Below are 17,677 nucleotides of genomic sequence, written 5' to 3'. Positions count from 1 at the left end.
CTCTGTATTCATAAACCAAACAGAGCTAGGACACAAGGCCATCTAAAGTATTGTCACATATGTCATTAGGTCACTCCCTCACCCAGCCCTAGTCCAAGCAGCTAGCACCTTGCAGACTAATTAATGACTGGATGCAGTTCAAGGGACTGGTCTGTGAACAGTCCCTTTCTTGGCCCATTTAATTATCTGTTGTAGAGATAGTCTAGAAGCAGCCACGAACCAGGGTGAGTTTACTTGATGTGTTGTCAAATGCAGAGTACTTCCCATGAAGGCCTAAACTGTGAATTCTGATTGAGTTTCATCCACTATTGGTAACCAGCTGCTGTAGGAGCACTGTTGACCATTCAGCCAACTTAACCTTTAATCCAGGAATGCCTGGGGTAAATTTCTGTGTTGTACTTTTTAAAATACTGCTACAGTCTTCAGAATGGAGTCTGCTACTGAAGAAAACTGAGGCGATTCATAATAATGTTGGGTCACCTAACTAATTCCAAAGAGGCTGTTTGTTCCCTTTACATTCCTTACTCACATGCTAGTGGAATTTAACTTAGTCCATAATTGGGCAAATAATTGAGCCTGTAAAAATTCCTCAGTGTTGGATTATTTTTTAATCAAAACTGTATTTTAAAATCCCTTAAATAGTCAGTTCTAACCAACCAACTACACACCCTAGCAATATGTGTATTTTTTTAACCTCACAAAGGATGTTGATGCATCAGTGAATGAAACTTACTTAACTTACTTGATCCAGAACAAAGGTCCTGCTTCATGTTCTTACACAAGTAATGTAATTCCTATCAACAGCACAGGTTACATGAATGAGACAAACAGGATTAGATTTTTTGATACTTCAATATGGTATCTGGAGCAGAGAAGACATTACTATCACTTTCCAGTAAAAATAATTATTTTCCTTGTTATTGTTAATGCTTTTGTTTTCTTTCTTTCCTGTTGTTTTATTCTTTTTTTCCCCAATACCTGTGACAGGCTGAAGTATGTGCTGGGACTGTGGCTGAGGTGATCCAGTCTGTGGTCAATGGGGCAGATGGCTGCGTGTTCTGCTTTGGTCATGCCAAGCTTGGTTGGTATTGCTAAATTTCCCTAGTCAAGCAGAAAAATGAATATATTTAACACAGAATTGCTAGTCTGTTAGGTTAAGGAAAGCAAACTTTTATTTGTCTGTGTTTATGAAGTATATTTGAAAGTACCTGTGCATGATCTTGTGCTACATCTTCACCTACTGCTTACACATTTATTCTCTTTTCTTATTGTGTAAATGTTGGACAGCATGCTCTTTGGAACAGAACTTTAAATTATTGCTTAATTTCAGCCCTTAAATATTATAGCAATTTTGTCTTTCATTGTCTTCAGTTGTTAATGAATGGTCCAACAGTGATCTACAGTTTTCCAAATGTGCTTGGTGTTGGTGAGGGTTTGCCCAAATGCCACTTTCATCAAGCTGTGTACTATGAATTTTCATTCAAGTACTTGATGTTTGTGATGTCACTTTTATGGAGTGTGGCTGGGCACTCAACAGTTTGATTTGTACTCTATTCCCTGATTAAACAGTTCACTCATTACTGACCTCTTTCTACTGTGTCTTCAAAAAATCTTAGTCTAATGGTTAACTGAATGTTGCTGATGGATCAAAACTCAGACTTTGGACATGCTTCAATATCATTTCAGGTATTCATGGAAGGACAGTAAAAAGGAGAATCATCATCATTAATACACTATTATTTTGAAATAACTGGATTTTGAGAGTAATCATATGTTTTGTTCATGTTTATCTAATTGTATTTTGGAAGTACTTTCTCTTGAATTAAGAGGGCTTCATTGCATATGTGCATTGATCTCCATTCTTTACTGTCTCAAAGAACCACAAACGTACACATAGAAGGATAATTCAGTTTTGCAGGTGGTAAAGAAAATCAAGCTGTATCAGGCTACGATTATCCCAAATTATAGGCAACAAAACCTGGAGAGCACTGAATGCTGTAATGCAACCAGGTCTGGTACAATGAATGGAGCAGGTTGATGTTCCAGTTACACCAGATGGCCCCTCTGAACCAGGCAGGAGTGACACTAGGATGAGCTCTTAGATATTTAACCCCCTGCCAAACAACATTGCAAATGAGATGGAAAAGGAAGCCACTAGCTAATAGGTTCTCACAAGTGCTACACATCCTTTAGAGAGGTATCCTAGCTAGGCTTTTGCTGAAGCATGTATTGGGTCTCTGCAGTTGCTTTGTTAACTGCACCACCACCGTTCCACAAATCATGGACCTACCCAGGCCTTGACACAGACATGTGCATAGAAGTATTTTTTCACTGATCTTTTTCCACATAGATTCAACATGAGAAATGAAACAAGGTAAAGAAGCCACAAGTACTTGCCTGAAAGAATGTATACCTTTATAATTTGGCTTATAAATTTAGGAGCTCTAGAAAACTCATCTAAAGGCATTATATGTAGTGACACCTAAAGGAGTTTAAGATAGTACTCCATGTCTGTTCTTAATTAACAAACTTTTACAGCAAAGAAAAGGTGGAGCTATAATTGCAGAGTTAAAAAATACATAACCAGGGAATGGTTTTGACTAAGATGAAATATTAATTTTAGTGGACCCACTTCTGCACCAAGTGATCACATATACCTGGTTGGTTTGGGGTTTTTTTTTTCTGAATGAAGTTACATCTGTGTGATTCTGGGATCAGGTTTATGTCAATCTCAACTCCAGCATTTGAAATACCATCTAGTGCTTTGAAGTAAAGTGGTATTGAAAGAATACCACATTTACAGTATTCAAAGTAGAAGTTTTTAGAGACCATGGCACTCCTCCTCTGGTCAATTCCCTGCATGATTCAACCACGTCAGATGCTGCTGCAGCATTGCAAAGTGGAGGCCTGCAGCACCCTACCTTGGGAATGGGAGATGTCAGGGGAGTGCATGAGGTAATGATTTTTGAAAGAAGCTCAAGATTTCATCTGCATTTTCCATGTCCTATTTGTCTACCTGCCTCTATTTTCCCATCGCTGACTGTCCTTGTTGTAGTGAAGTTGTTTTCATTAATGCTGTGCAGGATAACCTCTTTTGGCAGAAGGCTGTCAAAGTTCTGGGAATGATGTTTAATTTTCTTCATCCCCCATTCCTGACAGGGAAGTCATACACCATGATTGGGAAGGATGATTCCATGCAAAACCTTGGAATAATTCCTTGTGCCATCTCTTGGCTATTCAAGTTGATTAATGAACGCAAAGAGAAGACAGGAGCACGCTTCTCAGTCCGGATTTCTGCAGTGGAAGTGTGGGGGAAAGAAGAAAATCTGAGAGACTTGTTGTCAGAAGTGGCTACAGGCAGCCTGCAAGATGGCCAGTCCCCAGGTGTCTACCTTTGTGAAGACCCCATTTGTGGCATGCAGGTGAATCCAAGATTAATTTTACAATGAAACAAGTAAACATGACTTTTTAGTTTTCTTCTGGAGCTATTCAAATTCAAGAGCTACCCAGAGCATAAAGTTTATAGACTTGACAGTGTTTAATTTAAAACATGCAAGAACTTTATGACCTGCAGCGGCAGGGCCATCTGCTATCCTGGCCTAAATATTAGTACCTCTGGTATAAGTGATATAGAGCAAGGGCTTGTGTTTGCAAAAAAATGTGAAAACAAAAATTGTCCTCATTCTTAAAAAAAAAAAAAAAAAGAAACAAAAGGGTGTTCTCTCTTTTGTAAAACAACAAGCTAAAATAATTACAGTACTGCATAAATTGCTGTAGGCCATTAATATGGCTGTTTATTTCTTTATAAACTACATTATTTATATCATTTGCATTAGCAGTGTTGTATGGAGGATTAATTGCTATTTATTACTTGCTGCCAAGAAGTAAATTCCTGAGCTGGGCAAGTCAATAAAAATGCAAGCTCTTCTTGGGTTTGGAGTTTTAGCAGGAATGAGTAACTGGCTCATCTATTTTCTGGGTAATGATGAGAAATTCTCAGAAGCCCTATTCTTCCCTGTTTCTTTTGGTCTGAGGGGAAGAAGGATCTATTCTTTCATTTTGCTGTTTGTGAGGGCATAAATCTGCTTTTTGTATGAGTAGATGAAGAGGGAGCAAAAGAACATGATGGAGCTTGAAAATGTTCTTTCATCCTGAAAGATGTTTTTGTTGAGAGCCCTGCTTATTCCAGGATGGGGAATGGAGGGAGAAGGGAACAGACCTACAGGGTCATGTACCTTGTATCCACCTCCAAGCATCTAGAGATCATGACTCACATGCACGCAAGTCATGAACTTGTGAGATTTTAAACAGCAAGTAATAAATTTTGTGTCTTATCTCTTTATCGCATACTTTTAGGCATACCAGCTTTTAGGCATACTTAGGTCATATTTTCCATTATTTTGCATTCTACCTAAAGACTATGAAGTTGTGTTTTGATTTTAAATAACAATTAGGCTCCTCATTTTCACTTCACTCCTGACTTTAGTGTTTTATGAAATACATACTGTATTACAAGAGATCTCACCCTCTGGTATCCAGTAACTGGTGCAGTCTAGTAAATATGAGAGACTCAAGTCTGGGGTGATGGATGGCTCAGTTAAGAATTCGCATATGTGTGTTGCGTGTGTTACATAACTGTGTCACAACCAGCATCTCCTTAGACCTTAATTCTTTATTGTGCTAAGGTATTTTAGCACAATAGCAATAATAATAAATATTCCATTATGGTAGTTTATTTTTATAGAGATACAAAGAGTACAGCTATATACAAAATTAATTATTTTAGATGATTGAAGAAGAGAGAGTTCCATGAGACACCTATGTATCTCTGCAGTGTGAAAGACCGAATTAAATTGCAAGGAAAGAAGCCTTTTTATGTGTGCTTACAAGACATTCTGGAGTCATGTGTCATACACCTGAATTCTCCAAATCCTCAGATGAAGGGAGGATATTATATTATAGACATGCAGATATGCAGAATCAGCAGTGTGTATAGCAAATGAGTGATCACCATATGTCATACTGTTTGTCACTGGACCTTTTCAAGTATGCACATTTTCTTGTTGCTTACATTAGTGAGATCAGCCCACAGACTGGCCTGCCTTCTGCTGGCCTTGTTAACTCCTTCCTGTCCTCCTCCCTCTTTCCTGAGAGAGCTCAGCCTTCAGCTGTGCCACCGAATCCTATGCATAGCCTCAGCTTTATCCCTCCTCAGACTGATAAATGGTTGCAAAGCGAAAACAGAACTACTGTCTTTTGGAAAATTTTCCTGTCAGCTATATTATATAGCAAGGGAACAGACCCCATGAACAGGGGGCTCCTTGCTGTTTTTATGCCAGAAAAGACAATCTATCCTATGGGCTGTGGGCCAGTTCTGTGTACTGCCAAAACTAATGCCATCAGATTGCACAGTCACGTATCCCATGCACAGGCAAAATAGTCATAGGTGCCATGAAACATGCATGCATTCCTCATGTTAGGAGGGGTTAATAATATCTGCTCTCCTATGCTGTCTGTCACTTAGAAGAGTTGAGGGCAGGTTGGTGACAGGGATTGAGGTCCAGCAAATATGAATGTTTGTACATTAGCTGCCTTCTTTCATTTAATGGATTGCCCTGGCTTATGAGCAGGTGCATAATAAACTTGTGGTATGAAGGGGCAAGGAAAGGGCTTCTCTTCTGGGCTGCTCCTCATATGACATGGGGCAAAATACAAGCTTCAGTCCTGTTATTTTTGAGATTTACCTGTGGGCTGCTTTCTTCTAACACTTTCTGAATGGTAATGTGTTACCCCTGCCACTGCTGTTTTCCACCAGTTGTTCAGTTTGGGATTGTAAATTTTTTTCCTACTTCTAGACATGAGGGCTCCTGGAGGGCATGCTACTGCTACTGCCAGTGTCAGGAGGGTCTCATTCCATTGGGCACCTCCTTATTTTTAGTCCCAGTAGAAGCCAATGTATCCAAACCATATGTCGATTGCAGGAAGTTTGGTGTCTGGTGGCGTTTACCTGGGTGGGAATTTCTCAGCCATTTCTCCCTGGTGTTAACTGCAGCTGCAGAATCAGAGCGAGCTCCGCGCCCCCACAGCAGAGAAGGCCGCCTTCTTCCTGGATGCCGCCATCGCCTCGCGCCGCAGCAGCCAGCGGGACTGCGACGAGGAGGATCACCGCAACTCCCACATGCTCTTCACGCTGCACATCTACCAGTACCGCATGGAGAAGAGCGGCAAAGGTGGAAGTAAGCTGTCCTCTTGCTCCTCACTGTCTCCTCCAAGCCTACCTGCAAACTAGGCCTTCAAACAATATTATTGAGTGGTGAAAATCAGCAGAGTTCTCCGTTCAGTGTGGAGCAGGGCCATTCATACAAGCAGGCTGTCCAGTGCCTGGTGAACGCCCACCAAAGGGCATTAAAGGCCACTGGGGATTATTACTGTCACTTGTCAGTTCAGTTGTTCTTGTGGAGCCACTGGCAGTTCACAGCCTTGTGTGGGCCTCTGTATCTGAAAAAAAAGTTGCTTTTCTGTCGCTGTTGAGGCAGGATGGGAATGAAGAGACTTTGACCAGAAGGCTGCTGAGAGTAAAACTCTGGTTTATTCAAAATACACTGCTCTTTTATACAGAGCTTTGTGAGGACCAACTCCATTGGCCCTGAGGTGAAAACAACCACACCATTAGTGCAAAGTGCTTGACACACAGTGATAGAACTTAACTATAAACAATGTGAACAACAAGAGAGATAAAGAATCATTTACATTCTTCTCCAGCTCTTTCCCAGGCTTCTGCCTGGCTAGAAATTCTCAGTTTCTTTCTTAGACTGAATCTGAGACCCACACTTTTCAAATTGGTCTTTATTATTATCTTAACAGATAGTATTGAGGTCATGGATTAAAATATTGTGGTGACTGGAATTCCTTGCTACCCTTATGTTAACTGTTCCTCTTTGGCACCTAAATAGGGCAGTGTGTGTGGAAGCTGATGCTGGCAATCCATAAACTGGGAAGTTGATGTTTACAACCCATAAACAATACCCTTTCTTGGAGATACATGATGTTTTAGTTGCTGGCCCAACTGTCTGTGCACAAAGGACTCTTGTGGTTCTTTGTAAAGGGTCTGGATTTTTCAGATAGGCTTGTTCCCTCTCTCTGTCATGTATGCTTTCACTGGCTTGTGTCTTTACTTCCATATCCCACTTTTAAATGGGGAAAAGGTGCTTCCATGTTGAATTTTATGTTTCTATAATTTTCAACGCTTTATTTTCTCTCATACCATTTTTATTTTTTATTACACTTGTCTTCTGTTTCAAGTCTCCCAAATTGTTTTGACTGAAGATATACAGAGAGGGGTTTTGTAAGTAAATTCCAATGATAAAAGATTTGTATACGATAGGAAGCACCCCCACTGAAAAAGAAAAATCTGATACTAAAAATATTTTTTTTTTAAATAATCATTTATTTACAGGGAAAATGTTTGTTTGAAAGACACTAGAGAAATCTGCTTCTTCAAATTCACAGGCTTAAGCAATTCTGCAGAAACAGCATGTTTCAGCTCCCGGCTCTGCATAGGCTGCTGGTAATAAGGAATAGATTGCAAGGCATGATGTGTTGTGGGTGATCACCACTGCAGTATTAACATCTAATGTTTAAATGAAGAAAATTTGCACAGACTGTACTTATAGGAGAAAAAACCAAAAAGTTGCTCTAAATGGAAATGCAGCTTGCATGTATTTAAGTAATAACCCCTGTGGAATTTGCAGTCAGAAATCTCAATTAACTAAAGATTTATTAATTAACCACCCTGTGGTGGAAAGGAAGACAGTGAATACTCAAACAGACTAGTTTGTAGGGAAAAAAATGTCTAATTTTGAGGGAATAATTATTGCAATTATTTAATGCTCCATATTTTTTACTGCACTAAAGTACATGTACACACAGTCCTTTTCTTTTACTTTAAAATACCATTAATAAAAGGGAAAATATTATTTTCTTGTGGCTATAATTTCAGAAAAAGAAGACATGTCCCTGTTGGATTATAATATGGCATGCTTTGCCCACTGCATCTAGTTATATCTTTGTCTCGTGGCCAGACCATACTCCTGTCTTCAAGTTCCCATATCTGAGTGGCCTTACAAGCTAGGCAGGGTCAGATCCCACTGAAAATTGAATGAGGGGGAATTCCAGCTGCTCAAAGGGCACCTAGTGATTATCACTGCCTCCTGCTGTAATGAAGGACTTCTGAGAAAAAAACCCATGAAGATAGTAGAGATATATAGATTGCAGTAACAGGATTTAAAAAGAACAGGAAGAAAGGGGGGAAAAGAAACTCACCTTCTAAAGAATAAGAGATTAGAGGGCTAGATAACGTGTGATTTTGGTAAAAAAATGACTGTTCGAATAAGGCATTGGTACTGTACTTACCTCCTTGTTAAATTAATTACAAAGAATATCATGAAGCAGGCTTAGCACCGTTGAAATAAATTACATTGTGGCAGAACTGGATCACTGTCATTTTTCAGCTGTCAGCTCTGCAAAGTCTCTGTGGCCATAGAAAAAAACCCCAAGTGTTAGGATGTTCCAGATCTTTTCTCTGTAGTAGCCAGGCATATTAGTGGACAACTTGCCTAACAAATACCTTCATTTTTAGATTAATCAAGTGGATCTACAATCTCAAAAATATTACTTCAACATGTAAAATAAATAAGAAAGAAACAACAGAAAATCTTATTCTGGATTTCCTCAAGTTGTATAATAGGACTATATGTGCAAACAATATGACAGTTTTTGAAATGTAGTGATTTCTTCCATTTTCTTTTGTTTCTCTGGCATCTGGCAATCTTAGCAACAGAAATATCTATTATACATGATTCAATAAAGTCACCTACAGTCATTTGCAGTAGCAACTAAATGCGTTTCTTTGTTTTTCTAAATAAATTATTGTGAGACACTCAAGTAAGGAATTCCAGCCTTAGAATAGAGATGTTAGAGGACTCACGGACTCTTTAAGGGGAGACTCAGAGGGGAGACAAAGGTCGTCCGTGATCAGTTCAGAGGCGCAAGTGCTTTAGTGGCTCTCCAAGGCAGCCTAATTTTTTGCAGTAAGTGCAGGAGCCCATAGTGTCTGTGGATACTTTCTGGTGAGAGGAATACTATATTAGTAGTCCAGTGTTGCCTAACACCTGATAGAGCTGAGGAACTAAGAGGACTTAAAGAAGCAGAAGTCACAATTTTAACAATTGTTGGCAGTGATACTGGATACATCTTGGAATGCTATTCACACATCCCATAGGAGGTTTTCTGTCTTTGTTCATCTTCTCTCTTTTTTCTTACCAAATGTGCAAGTTGAGATCCTGTGTCAAAAAAGCTGTGAATTAACTTGCATAGAGATAAACTCAGATGTAAAAGTATTTGTGCTGCTGTTTAAGGTGTGTTTATGTCCTCAAATATTGCTATTACCCCTCTCTTACAACATATTGATTCTGTTCTGTTCTGTACCTATTGAGTTAAGTTCCTAGAAATAATTCTGCCTTTTCCTACTGACTGCTTCTAAACTACCTCTTGAGAATGGGGAGGAGTGGTCCAAGATCAGATGCAAAAAAAAATCAGCTAGGAAATTGTTCTGAGATAGTAGAGAGCTAGAAGCACTTCTGTGTAGTCTACTTAGTTCCATAGACTTTTAAAGTGAGCAAATTAATCTTGGTGTTTCAATGTAACATCTTTTCACTCTGGAAGTAGTGTTTTAATGCAGAGTAAACAAGAAAAAACCATAAAGATCTATTGCCGGTTTTTACAGAAACTGTTCTTAGAACAGAGGTGCTACTTCACAATCCATCACCCACATCTTGGCAAACTTCTTAGCTAAAATGATACTGTGAAAGTATATAGATTTAAGGAAAAGCTGAACATTCCACAGATGCCACAGTGTCTTCTTAAGGTATGGTATTCAGGATGAGAAAAATAAGAGAAGTATCCTTGCTTACTAAGAAGGAATTCCCAGACTGTAGTTTTCCAGACAGAGAAACAGTAGCGACAGTTACAGAAACAGAGCCAGGTCAGGTGCAGGCTAATAGAGCTATAGTTAAAAAAATATAGTCACATTGGTGACTCTCACAGTTAAGCCTGCAGGAGCAAGTGAATACTCAGCAATTTTTAAGCAGGTTCAGAGTAGACAGCAATGTACAGCCATAAAGGCTGTTAGTGGGACCTCTACAGCCGTGTCTGCTAAGGGGAATGAGGGAAGGCTTCTGGGTTGTTTCCTCTTCACAAGTCACAGTGAGTCTTTTGCTTTTCTGGGGAGCTGCTTTTGGAGGCCCACACTAACTGTCTGCTTTCTTTATTTATGGCAGTGTCTGGAGGCCGCAGCCGCTTGCACCTTATTGACCTGGGCAGCTGCGTGAAAGTGCTCAGCAAGAACCGCGAGGGAAGCTCCGGCCTCTGCCTCTCCTTGCCAGCACTGGGCAATGTCATCCTGGCCCTTGTCAATGGAAGCAAACACATCCCATACAAGTAAGTGGTGGGCTGGGTTATGCCTAATGAGGATGCTTTAAAGCAGTTTGTCTCTCTGTGCCTGAGGCAGATTTGGGTAAGCAGGAAAACGGTCTGGTTTGCTGGGGTCAATGCAGCCCTCTTGAGCCATGGCAAAAGCTGCCTGAAGTTCAGTGACACCTTATCTGACCTTAAACCTGGTAGCTACACACTGTGTTTGACAAATAGTTTTCAAAGGAAGAAGCCTGCTGAAATTGCACCCAGGTGACTGAAAGGTTTGAAGTTCAACACATTAGGGTTTTGTTTTCTGTGGCTGTTCAAAGATTTTTTTATTTCAAAGCACTTGAGAGTGTTTCATATTTGTTTCAAGGAGAGGAATATTGCTGCTGTAATGCAGCACTGTGGCAAAAATGATCTTGCTGTCCACTGTATGGAATTTACTTTCTTGGAAATATATGTCACAATGAGCATGCATGTTTGTCATGAGATTCGTTCTGTAATTTAAGCTTATTTTGCAGAGGTTTTTTTGCATGGTTTGAATCTCAGTGTCATATTTTCATATGCTAAAAAAGAAGTGGGCTTTATTTGCCAGAGTAAACCTTTGCTACTGCAGGTTTCTTCTGGGAAACAAGAGGAATTGCTCATCTAGTGAGTGTTCCTTGTGCTCATTTCTTGTCATCACTGCCTCTCCCTATGTGTAATGTGTGCAAGTCTGAGAGGAAGCTCAGATTCATTTCGCAGCCCAGGGAGTCATGCTACCTTCCTATTGAAAGGTTTCTGATTTTGTGGGTTGTATTGCTTTTCTCTAGCCTACATCCTAGGGAGCAGCAGTTAGCATCATGGGAATGGCTTCCAGTAGCATCTTGTAATCAAACTGCCCGTGAATGTCACCATTCGTGAAGGACAGGTGTATCACATCAGGAGTTAGGAACAACAGGATGACACGGTGAACAAACCAAGTCATCCACAGAGCAGTATTTTAGTCCATGCCTTTTACCCTTTTTAGGATCTAAAAAGCTGCAGATGTGATTATTTGCAGATGTCCATTACATCTTTGTTTTTGTCTTCATTTTGGCAAGTAAAATTTAATTGATATTGGTTATAATATGTTTCTCTTCCAACCTTTAGTTTCAAAAATTATTTGGTAGCCTGGACTTAAAACACGCTTTCTGGAAATATTCCCATTCCTGGAGCTTAATCAGGCTGGAATTCAGTTAATGACTAACCAAATTTCTGTGTATAAATATTCAATAAATGTTTCATGGATCATGCAACTTGTCATAGCATGAAAATACCTTGAATTCTGCACTTCACAAAGTGTAACTCAGGCAATGCTTATCACAAACCTGTCTTTCTTCTTGTTGCATTTTATGGATCAAAGATAAGGTCACTGGTAGGAATACAAAAGATAATGTTAGTAATGCTCACTAGCCTAGAACTAAACATACAAGGAATAGTTACTAAATACAACAATTGTTTTTCCTGGCAATGACTGACCAGGAGAAAAGCATTACCAAACACATCTTCTAATTGCTGTGTGTTCTATCTCTTTTTGCTGTGACTCCCAGCTGTTGCACTTCTGAGCCTACACAGCCAGAGATGTCAGCATATTTTCTCATCAATGTCTGTACTGCTGAAAGAAGATCAAAGCTCTCTTCAGGCCACATCCCCTCTTTAGTTCACTCCTAATAAGAAATCTTCCCATAAGATATTATAGACTGTAGAAAAGTGGTTGGTCATCTGTAATTCAGAGTCAATGTCCTGTTTCTAAGAGGACTTTTTAAAAGATACTGGCATATTTTGGAGCTAACCTTTTCTCCCTCTTGCTGAGAAGATTCTAGAAAACAATTTTCCCATATGTGGTTTATTCCTAAACAATGGAAATAAGAGTTTTGGTGGCTGGATGAGCACCAACACCATTAGGTCAGTGATCCAACAGTACAGCTGTGTCCTGCTCTGGTGGAGATGAGAGGAAGGAGGATCTGGATGTGCATGTGCTGCATTGTAGAAGAGGCTCAGTACCCCACAGATAAAGATGATATGTGTTCAGTGGCACCACTTGTTTAGAGCAGTGACTAACCTCTCTAATTGGAGTAGTTCCCCCGTCTCTAGGGGGTGTTCTCTTTCACTGTTAAGTATAAAATTGTGTTTTTTGTTAACTGCCTTTTTTGAGTGGGACCAAGGGAAAACAATGGAAGCGTTTTCTTAAGTGACAGCTCTGCACATTGTGTGTGGTCTCAGTAAATTTCCACAGAGTAGCAGACAAAATAGAGCATCTTTGCTGTATCTGAGCTATTAAACAGAAATTAAGTATGTTATGGCAGCCTGTCAGTAGCCACTGCATGGCTTCCTGGGAACCTGGAAATTCACAATGCATAGTTTTTCTCTGACTACAAAACTTTGGTTCTCTAAACTTTGAGAGGCTGCAGGCTCTTAAATTCTCTTCACTTTCGTATCTAGCTTTATCTCCACAGGTAGCATTTGTAGGGAAAAGCTTGTTCAGATTCATAGCTGGTGCAAGCAGATGCCACTGCATTGCCTTCAGTGGTCTCTGTGTTTGTGCCAGGATGAATTTGCCTCTCCACCTGCAGTCTCTATGAGAAACACATGCTGTTTTTCAGCACATGTTGCTTTTCTTTAACTTTTACCCAAAGGCTAAGCCTTGGAAAGCATTAAGTTGCAATCTCTCCCTTGGGAAGATCCCCCCATACATTCCCATTTTGGGAATGGTTACAAAGATTTATACTAGCTTTAGCAGGAACTTGTTTTCTGAAGTTGCTAGAAAGTAATGTAGAAATTCTTGGACATCAAACAATATGGTTTGATATGGTTTTGGGGCTCTTGTCTCATATTCAAGTCAAATTTCACATGGGTATGAAGATGGGACAAGAATCCCTACACTGGGAAAATACTTGCAGCTAATGAGTTGCCAGTTCATGATTTCTGGGAGTTTGTATATTTTATATATGTATTTTTAATCTCTAATCTCTTAGTGTCACTATTATTGTCACTATTTCCAGACCTATTTTGAACCTTAGTAAGAACATTGTTCTGTCACAGTATGAACTGCTAAGTTCTTCCAGCTCAGTGTCATATATAAAAATAAAATTTTTATTTTACTTAAATATGTTGCCATTTTATGTCACAAGTTTCTTTTGCTCTTGAGGTATGAATAAATCCTTCAGAAGATTAGGGAAGAATTATTTTCTCCATGGGAATGTCAAATGTCTTCAAAAAAATTGGAAAGGGGTGCTTACAAGCTCAAGGAAGAGCAAGGGAGACAGTGACCAAATATGGTTTGGTTTAGATCTGCTACAGAAGGGTTTTGCTAAGATGCAGTAACTGTTAGAGCCATTTTATGTTTTTAAGAGTATTTCAGTTTTATGTCAGTGCTGTATTATCTGTCTTTGATTTCCAAGATGAATGTGTTTTAAACCCTCAAATGAGCACCCATTAGCACAAACTCCAGATACTGGTTTATATAGCTCACTATTCAAAAATTACTCCAGTTGCTAGGCAACATGGGTGGTGATAATTCATGGTAATGCTGTTTTGGAAATAATCATTTTTATGCATTTTAATGACTGTGAGAATGTAAGGAAAGTGTTTTGGAGAATGCAAGGCTGTATGAATCTCTTCCAGAAATTGTTGCTTGTTTTATTTAATAGGTGTCTCTCTTAATGTGCTATCCCAATGTGCTAGTGTTTCTAGAGGCATCCTATATTTTCAACTACATGCTTATGCTTATCCAAGGAGGGAGTCTAGTCTGTAAAACAGATGAGTGTGTTAAAAGCATGAATTTTATTCTTGGCACTTTTGCTTCACTGTCATATGGTTGCATTTCCTCACAGATCTTACAGGCTGGTATTGCTTTATTCGATCCTACGTGCAAAAAATAAATTTGTATTAAGTGACTGGTGTAAGGTTGCACAAGAGGCTTCATGGCAGAGCCACAGTGTTTTAAGATCTAATTGCGTGCTTAAAGCTTGGGTTAACCCATTCTTTCTGCATGACCTTTGGAAAAGGATTTATTCAGGTGTTTATTTCTTTATTCACATTTATAAAACTGAAATAGAAAAAAATCAAATAGGATTTATAAAGGGCATTCAGAGTTGGCAAAAAGCACTATATACTTTTTCACTATTGCTAGGACTGTTACCCTATTTTTCCTCTTTCTTTTGAGTTAATGACTCACATAAATAGTCCCAATGGCATGCAGAATGTGAGAGTTTTTTTGGTCAAATGTAGAATAGTATTACTTTTGAGTAAAGAGAAAAGGGAAAGTGTTGGATTATATTATTGTGGTATACTAGTTTAAAGAATGACCTGTATATCAGATATTTTCTTTAAATTGTTAATCAATTATTGGAAAAAAATGAAAATGGGTTTGGATGGATCCACTACCTCAGTTTCTTTTCTTAGTTAGATGGGTGTATCTATCTGCAGATTTTTCATCTTTGTAAAAATCTGTGTGTGAGAAGAACTGAAATGCCAGGTAACTTTTGTTTATATGCATTGCCTTTGCATTTTTAGCATGAGTTATATTATTTTTCTCAGAAAAGATGGTAGGATTTTCCAGAGGATGTTAGGATTTTCTTGGGCATTTATTATTATTAGTACTAGAAATTTTACCCTTATTTATGAGCTTGTACAAAGTCCTAGCTTTGTTGGCTTCACATAACCATGTCTGCTTACTAGGCCTAAGAATTTAATGACACATTCGAACTATATGTCAAATGGGCAATCTATTTAATGCTTACTTCATCAGCACCTGAAACTAGAATTTTTTTTTTTTGTTTTTGTTTTTCATTAAGGAACTTGAATCATACTTACTTTCCACTGCTTCATCTGTGTCTTCTATTTCTTAACTTTTGCACCTGCTCAATGAGTGTATATTACAAAGATCGCAGCCTCTGCTGTGCTCTTCAGAATCTCCGATCTTTCTGTGTTAATTTAATATTGAATATACTAGAAGTGGATGAAAAAATATTTTGCTGTTTTACTTGAGGAGCTATGAGACCAGAAGAAGGACTTGTGAGACAACTGACACAGAATCACAGGGCTGGGAAATGGCCTAAAATGAATGGGAAAGCTCCAATAGACCCTGAAACAATCCACAGAGAGGAACTGGGAAGCAAACAAGGAAGAAGAGATGAGCCTATTCAAAAAGATAAATAAGCCTAAGAAATACCCTTGAATGATCCAATTGTAGGAGAGTGTAGTAGAGTGGTCAATGGACAATTTGTTGAACATTAAATAGTTCCTAATTAGTTATCAAAAATATAGTCTGTTCAGGAACAAAATAATTTTTCCTTGATGTTTTCAGTCAGGTCTGTGTGGACTAGAACCTTGGCTAACAGACGCTGAAGCCACTGGAGCAATGCCACCTTGTACCAGTGGAGGACCTGGCCCTTTGTCACTGGGCAAGTGAGATGCAGTTGAATGCAAGAGCAATGAAACTCTGTCAACATGCATATAATGAGGACAGCATGAAAACAATGAGCATCTGGCAATTATGTTCACCTTTGGGGCTTTTCTGTATCTGACAGTTGTCTAGGTTAAATTTCTGGCAATTTCCTTCTTTATTCCAGGGAACTATATAAAATAGGTGGAACTAGGGATGCACCATTTGTGAATGTAGGAAAATTTCCTGCATTTTATTAGAACAATTTAATCAGCAGCTCAGGAGCATGAAGATGATGGGTCTTTATGCTCCAGCAATTGCTGTTGTAGTGTTCCCCAGCAATGCCCTTTATTGTAGAATAGTTTTTACAGTGGATAGTGGAGGTCTGAGCTTCATCTGCACACATCTTACAGCACTATGTTTCATCATCAACTTAATGAGAGACAGTAGACAAAATCCTCAAAAGAAGAGCTGCAGTGGAGCTGCCATTTCCCAGCTTTGGGTTTTCAACTCAGTCCTGCCAGTCCGGCAACGTGACAGGAATTGGAACAGCGGTGTCTGTGAATGGGTGAAATGGGTACAAGTGGCTATGTTGCATTCACTGAGCTTGAACTCCTGTTGCATCAGTTTACAATTGACCTCAGCTGACAAGCTCCATTCTGCACAAAATTTCAAGTGAGGAGAATCAGGCCTCATGAATTATTTCTTTGAATGCTCTTTGAACCAGTCAGCGGATTAGTACTTTACGGATACTGTGAGCAGCAAATAATGATGGACTGCGAAATGAAATGAGAAGGGAAGTGCTGTGGTTTATAGTGAGACTTAACAGCAATTACTAATTGCATTTAAATAGCTATTCCTATGAGCAGCAGATAGCTGCATCACAGAAGGGCATTACTTTGGTCCTGGGCCAGCACAGACGTGGCTGATAATGAACAAGCAATCCAATAGTGTGCAGTTATTCCTGAAATATAGCTTGAGTGGAACCCAAATAGGCCATTGTGGCAATTTCATACAAAAATTAATCTGTATTTAATTCATTAAAATATCATTTTGAACCTTCAGTCAGGGTATCCAGCAGTTTATTCTTACCTGTTCCACCACTGGTTCAGGCTCAATTGAACATTAATACATTTTCTCTCATGGAAATGTGGTGATAATTCATTTAATGTATAATTGAACAATTTTTAAATAGTCATATCCTTGGAATAACTACCTCTTGTACAATGCAGTAAATTATCAAAAAGCATGTCATAATTTTTATTAGACTTATTTCACATTTTTGGTTATCTCTTTGGTTTCATGGATAGTTGCATATGGATATGATGTGTTGAATTAAATTTCATTTCCATATTGATTCTTCTTTGCTTGTACAAAACCAGTGTGACTCAGAGCAAAAAGACATTCCACTGCAGTAGACCAAAGAAAATAGCTTTTCTATTTATCTACCAGTATATAGCTGCTTGTTTGGAGTTGGGCATCTGATTGCTAAGAAAAGATTACAGCCTGCAGAGAATTTAAAAGAGAAGCAAGAAGAATTATGAATGGTCTGAAATGAAAGGGTTACTTACCTGGAAGAACACTGTGACAGAAATAAAGCTTCATAGCTTGTAGGGAAAAGGAGGCCTTTGAGAGAAGAGATGACAACTGCTCTGTAGTGTTTCAAAGATGTGAGTACACACAGGAGAAGAGAATTGTGTCTGGTGAGACAAAGTGGCAGAATGATTTCTTATTTTAGAGTAATGATGTGGAGGAATATAAACTTTAAAGCATGCTAACAGGAATTCATATTAGTGG

At 38.9% G+C, this 17,677-nt stretch overlaps 1 protein-coding gene across 2 annotated transcripts in view; it reads left to right on the top strand.

Annotated features, from left to right (window-relative positions):
- Positions 1–17,677, top strand: part of KIF26B (kinesin family member 26B) — a 292,881-nt gene that overhangs the window by 227,103 nt on the left and 48,101 nt on the right. The window contains exons 7-10 of one of the 2 annotated variants that reach the window (XM_085576933.1): positions 988–1,081; positions 3,160–3,422; positions 6,053–6,230; positions 10,338–10,497. In XM_085576933.1, the coding sequence (XP_085433059.1) occupies positions 988–1,081; positions 3,160–3,422; positions 6,053–6,230; positions 10,338–10,497 (695 nt within the window). Of the gene's footprint in view, positions 1–987; positions 1,082–3,159; positions 3,423–6,052; positions 6,237–10,337; positions 10,498–17,677 lie in introns of both variants that reach the window. The other variant, XM_021550443.3, reaches the window with a different exon arrangement.

The sequence above is a fragment of the Lonchura striata genome, chromosome 3 (genome assembly GCF_050655825.1).
Source record: "Lonchura striata isolate lonStrDom1 chromosome 3, ASM5065582v1, whole genome shotgun sequence".
Lineage (NCBI taxonomy): Eukaryota > Metazoa > Chordata > Aves > Passeriformes > Estrildidae > Lonchura > Lonchura striata.
The sequence above is the reverse complement of the archived record's forward strand: the minus strand, read 5'-3'. Positions and strand labels throughout refer to the sequence as shown.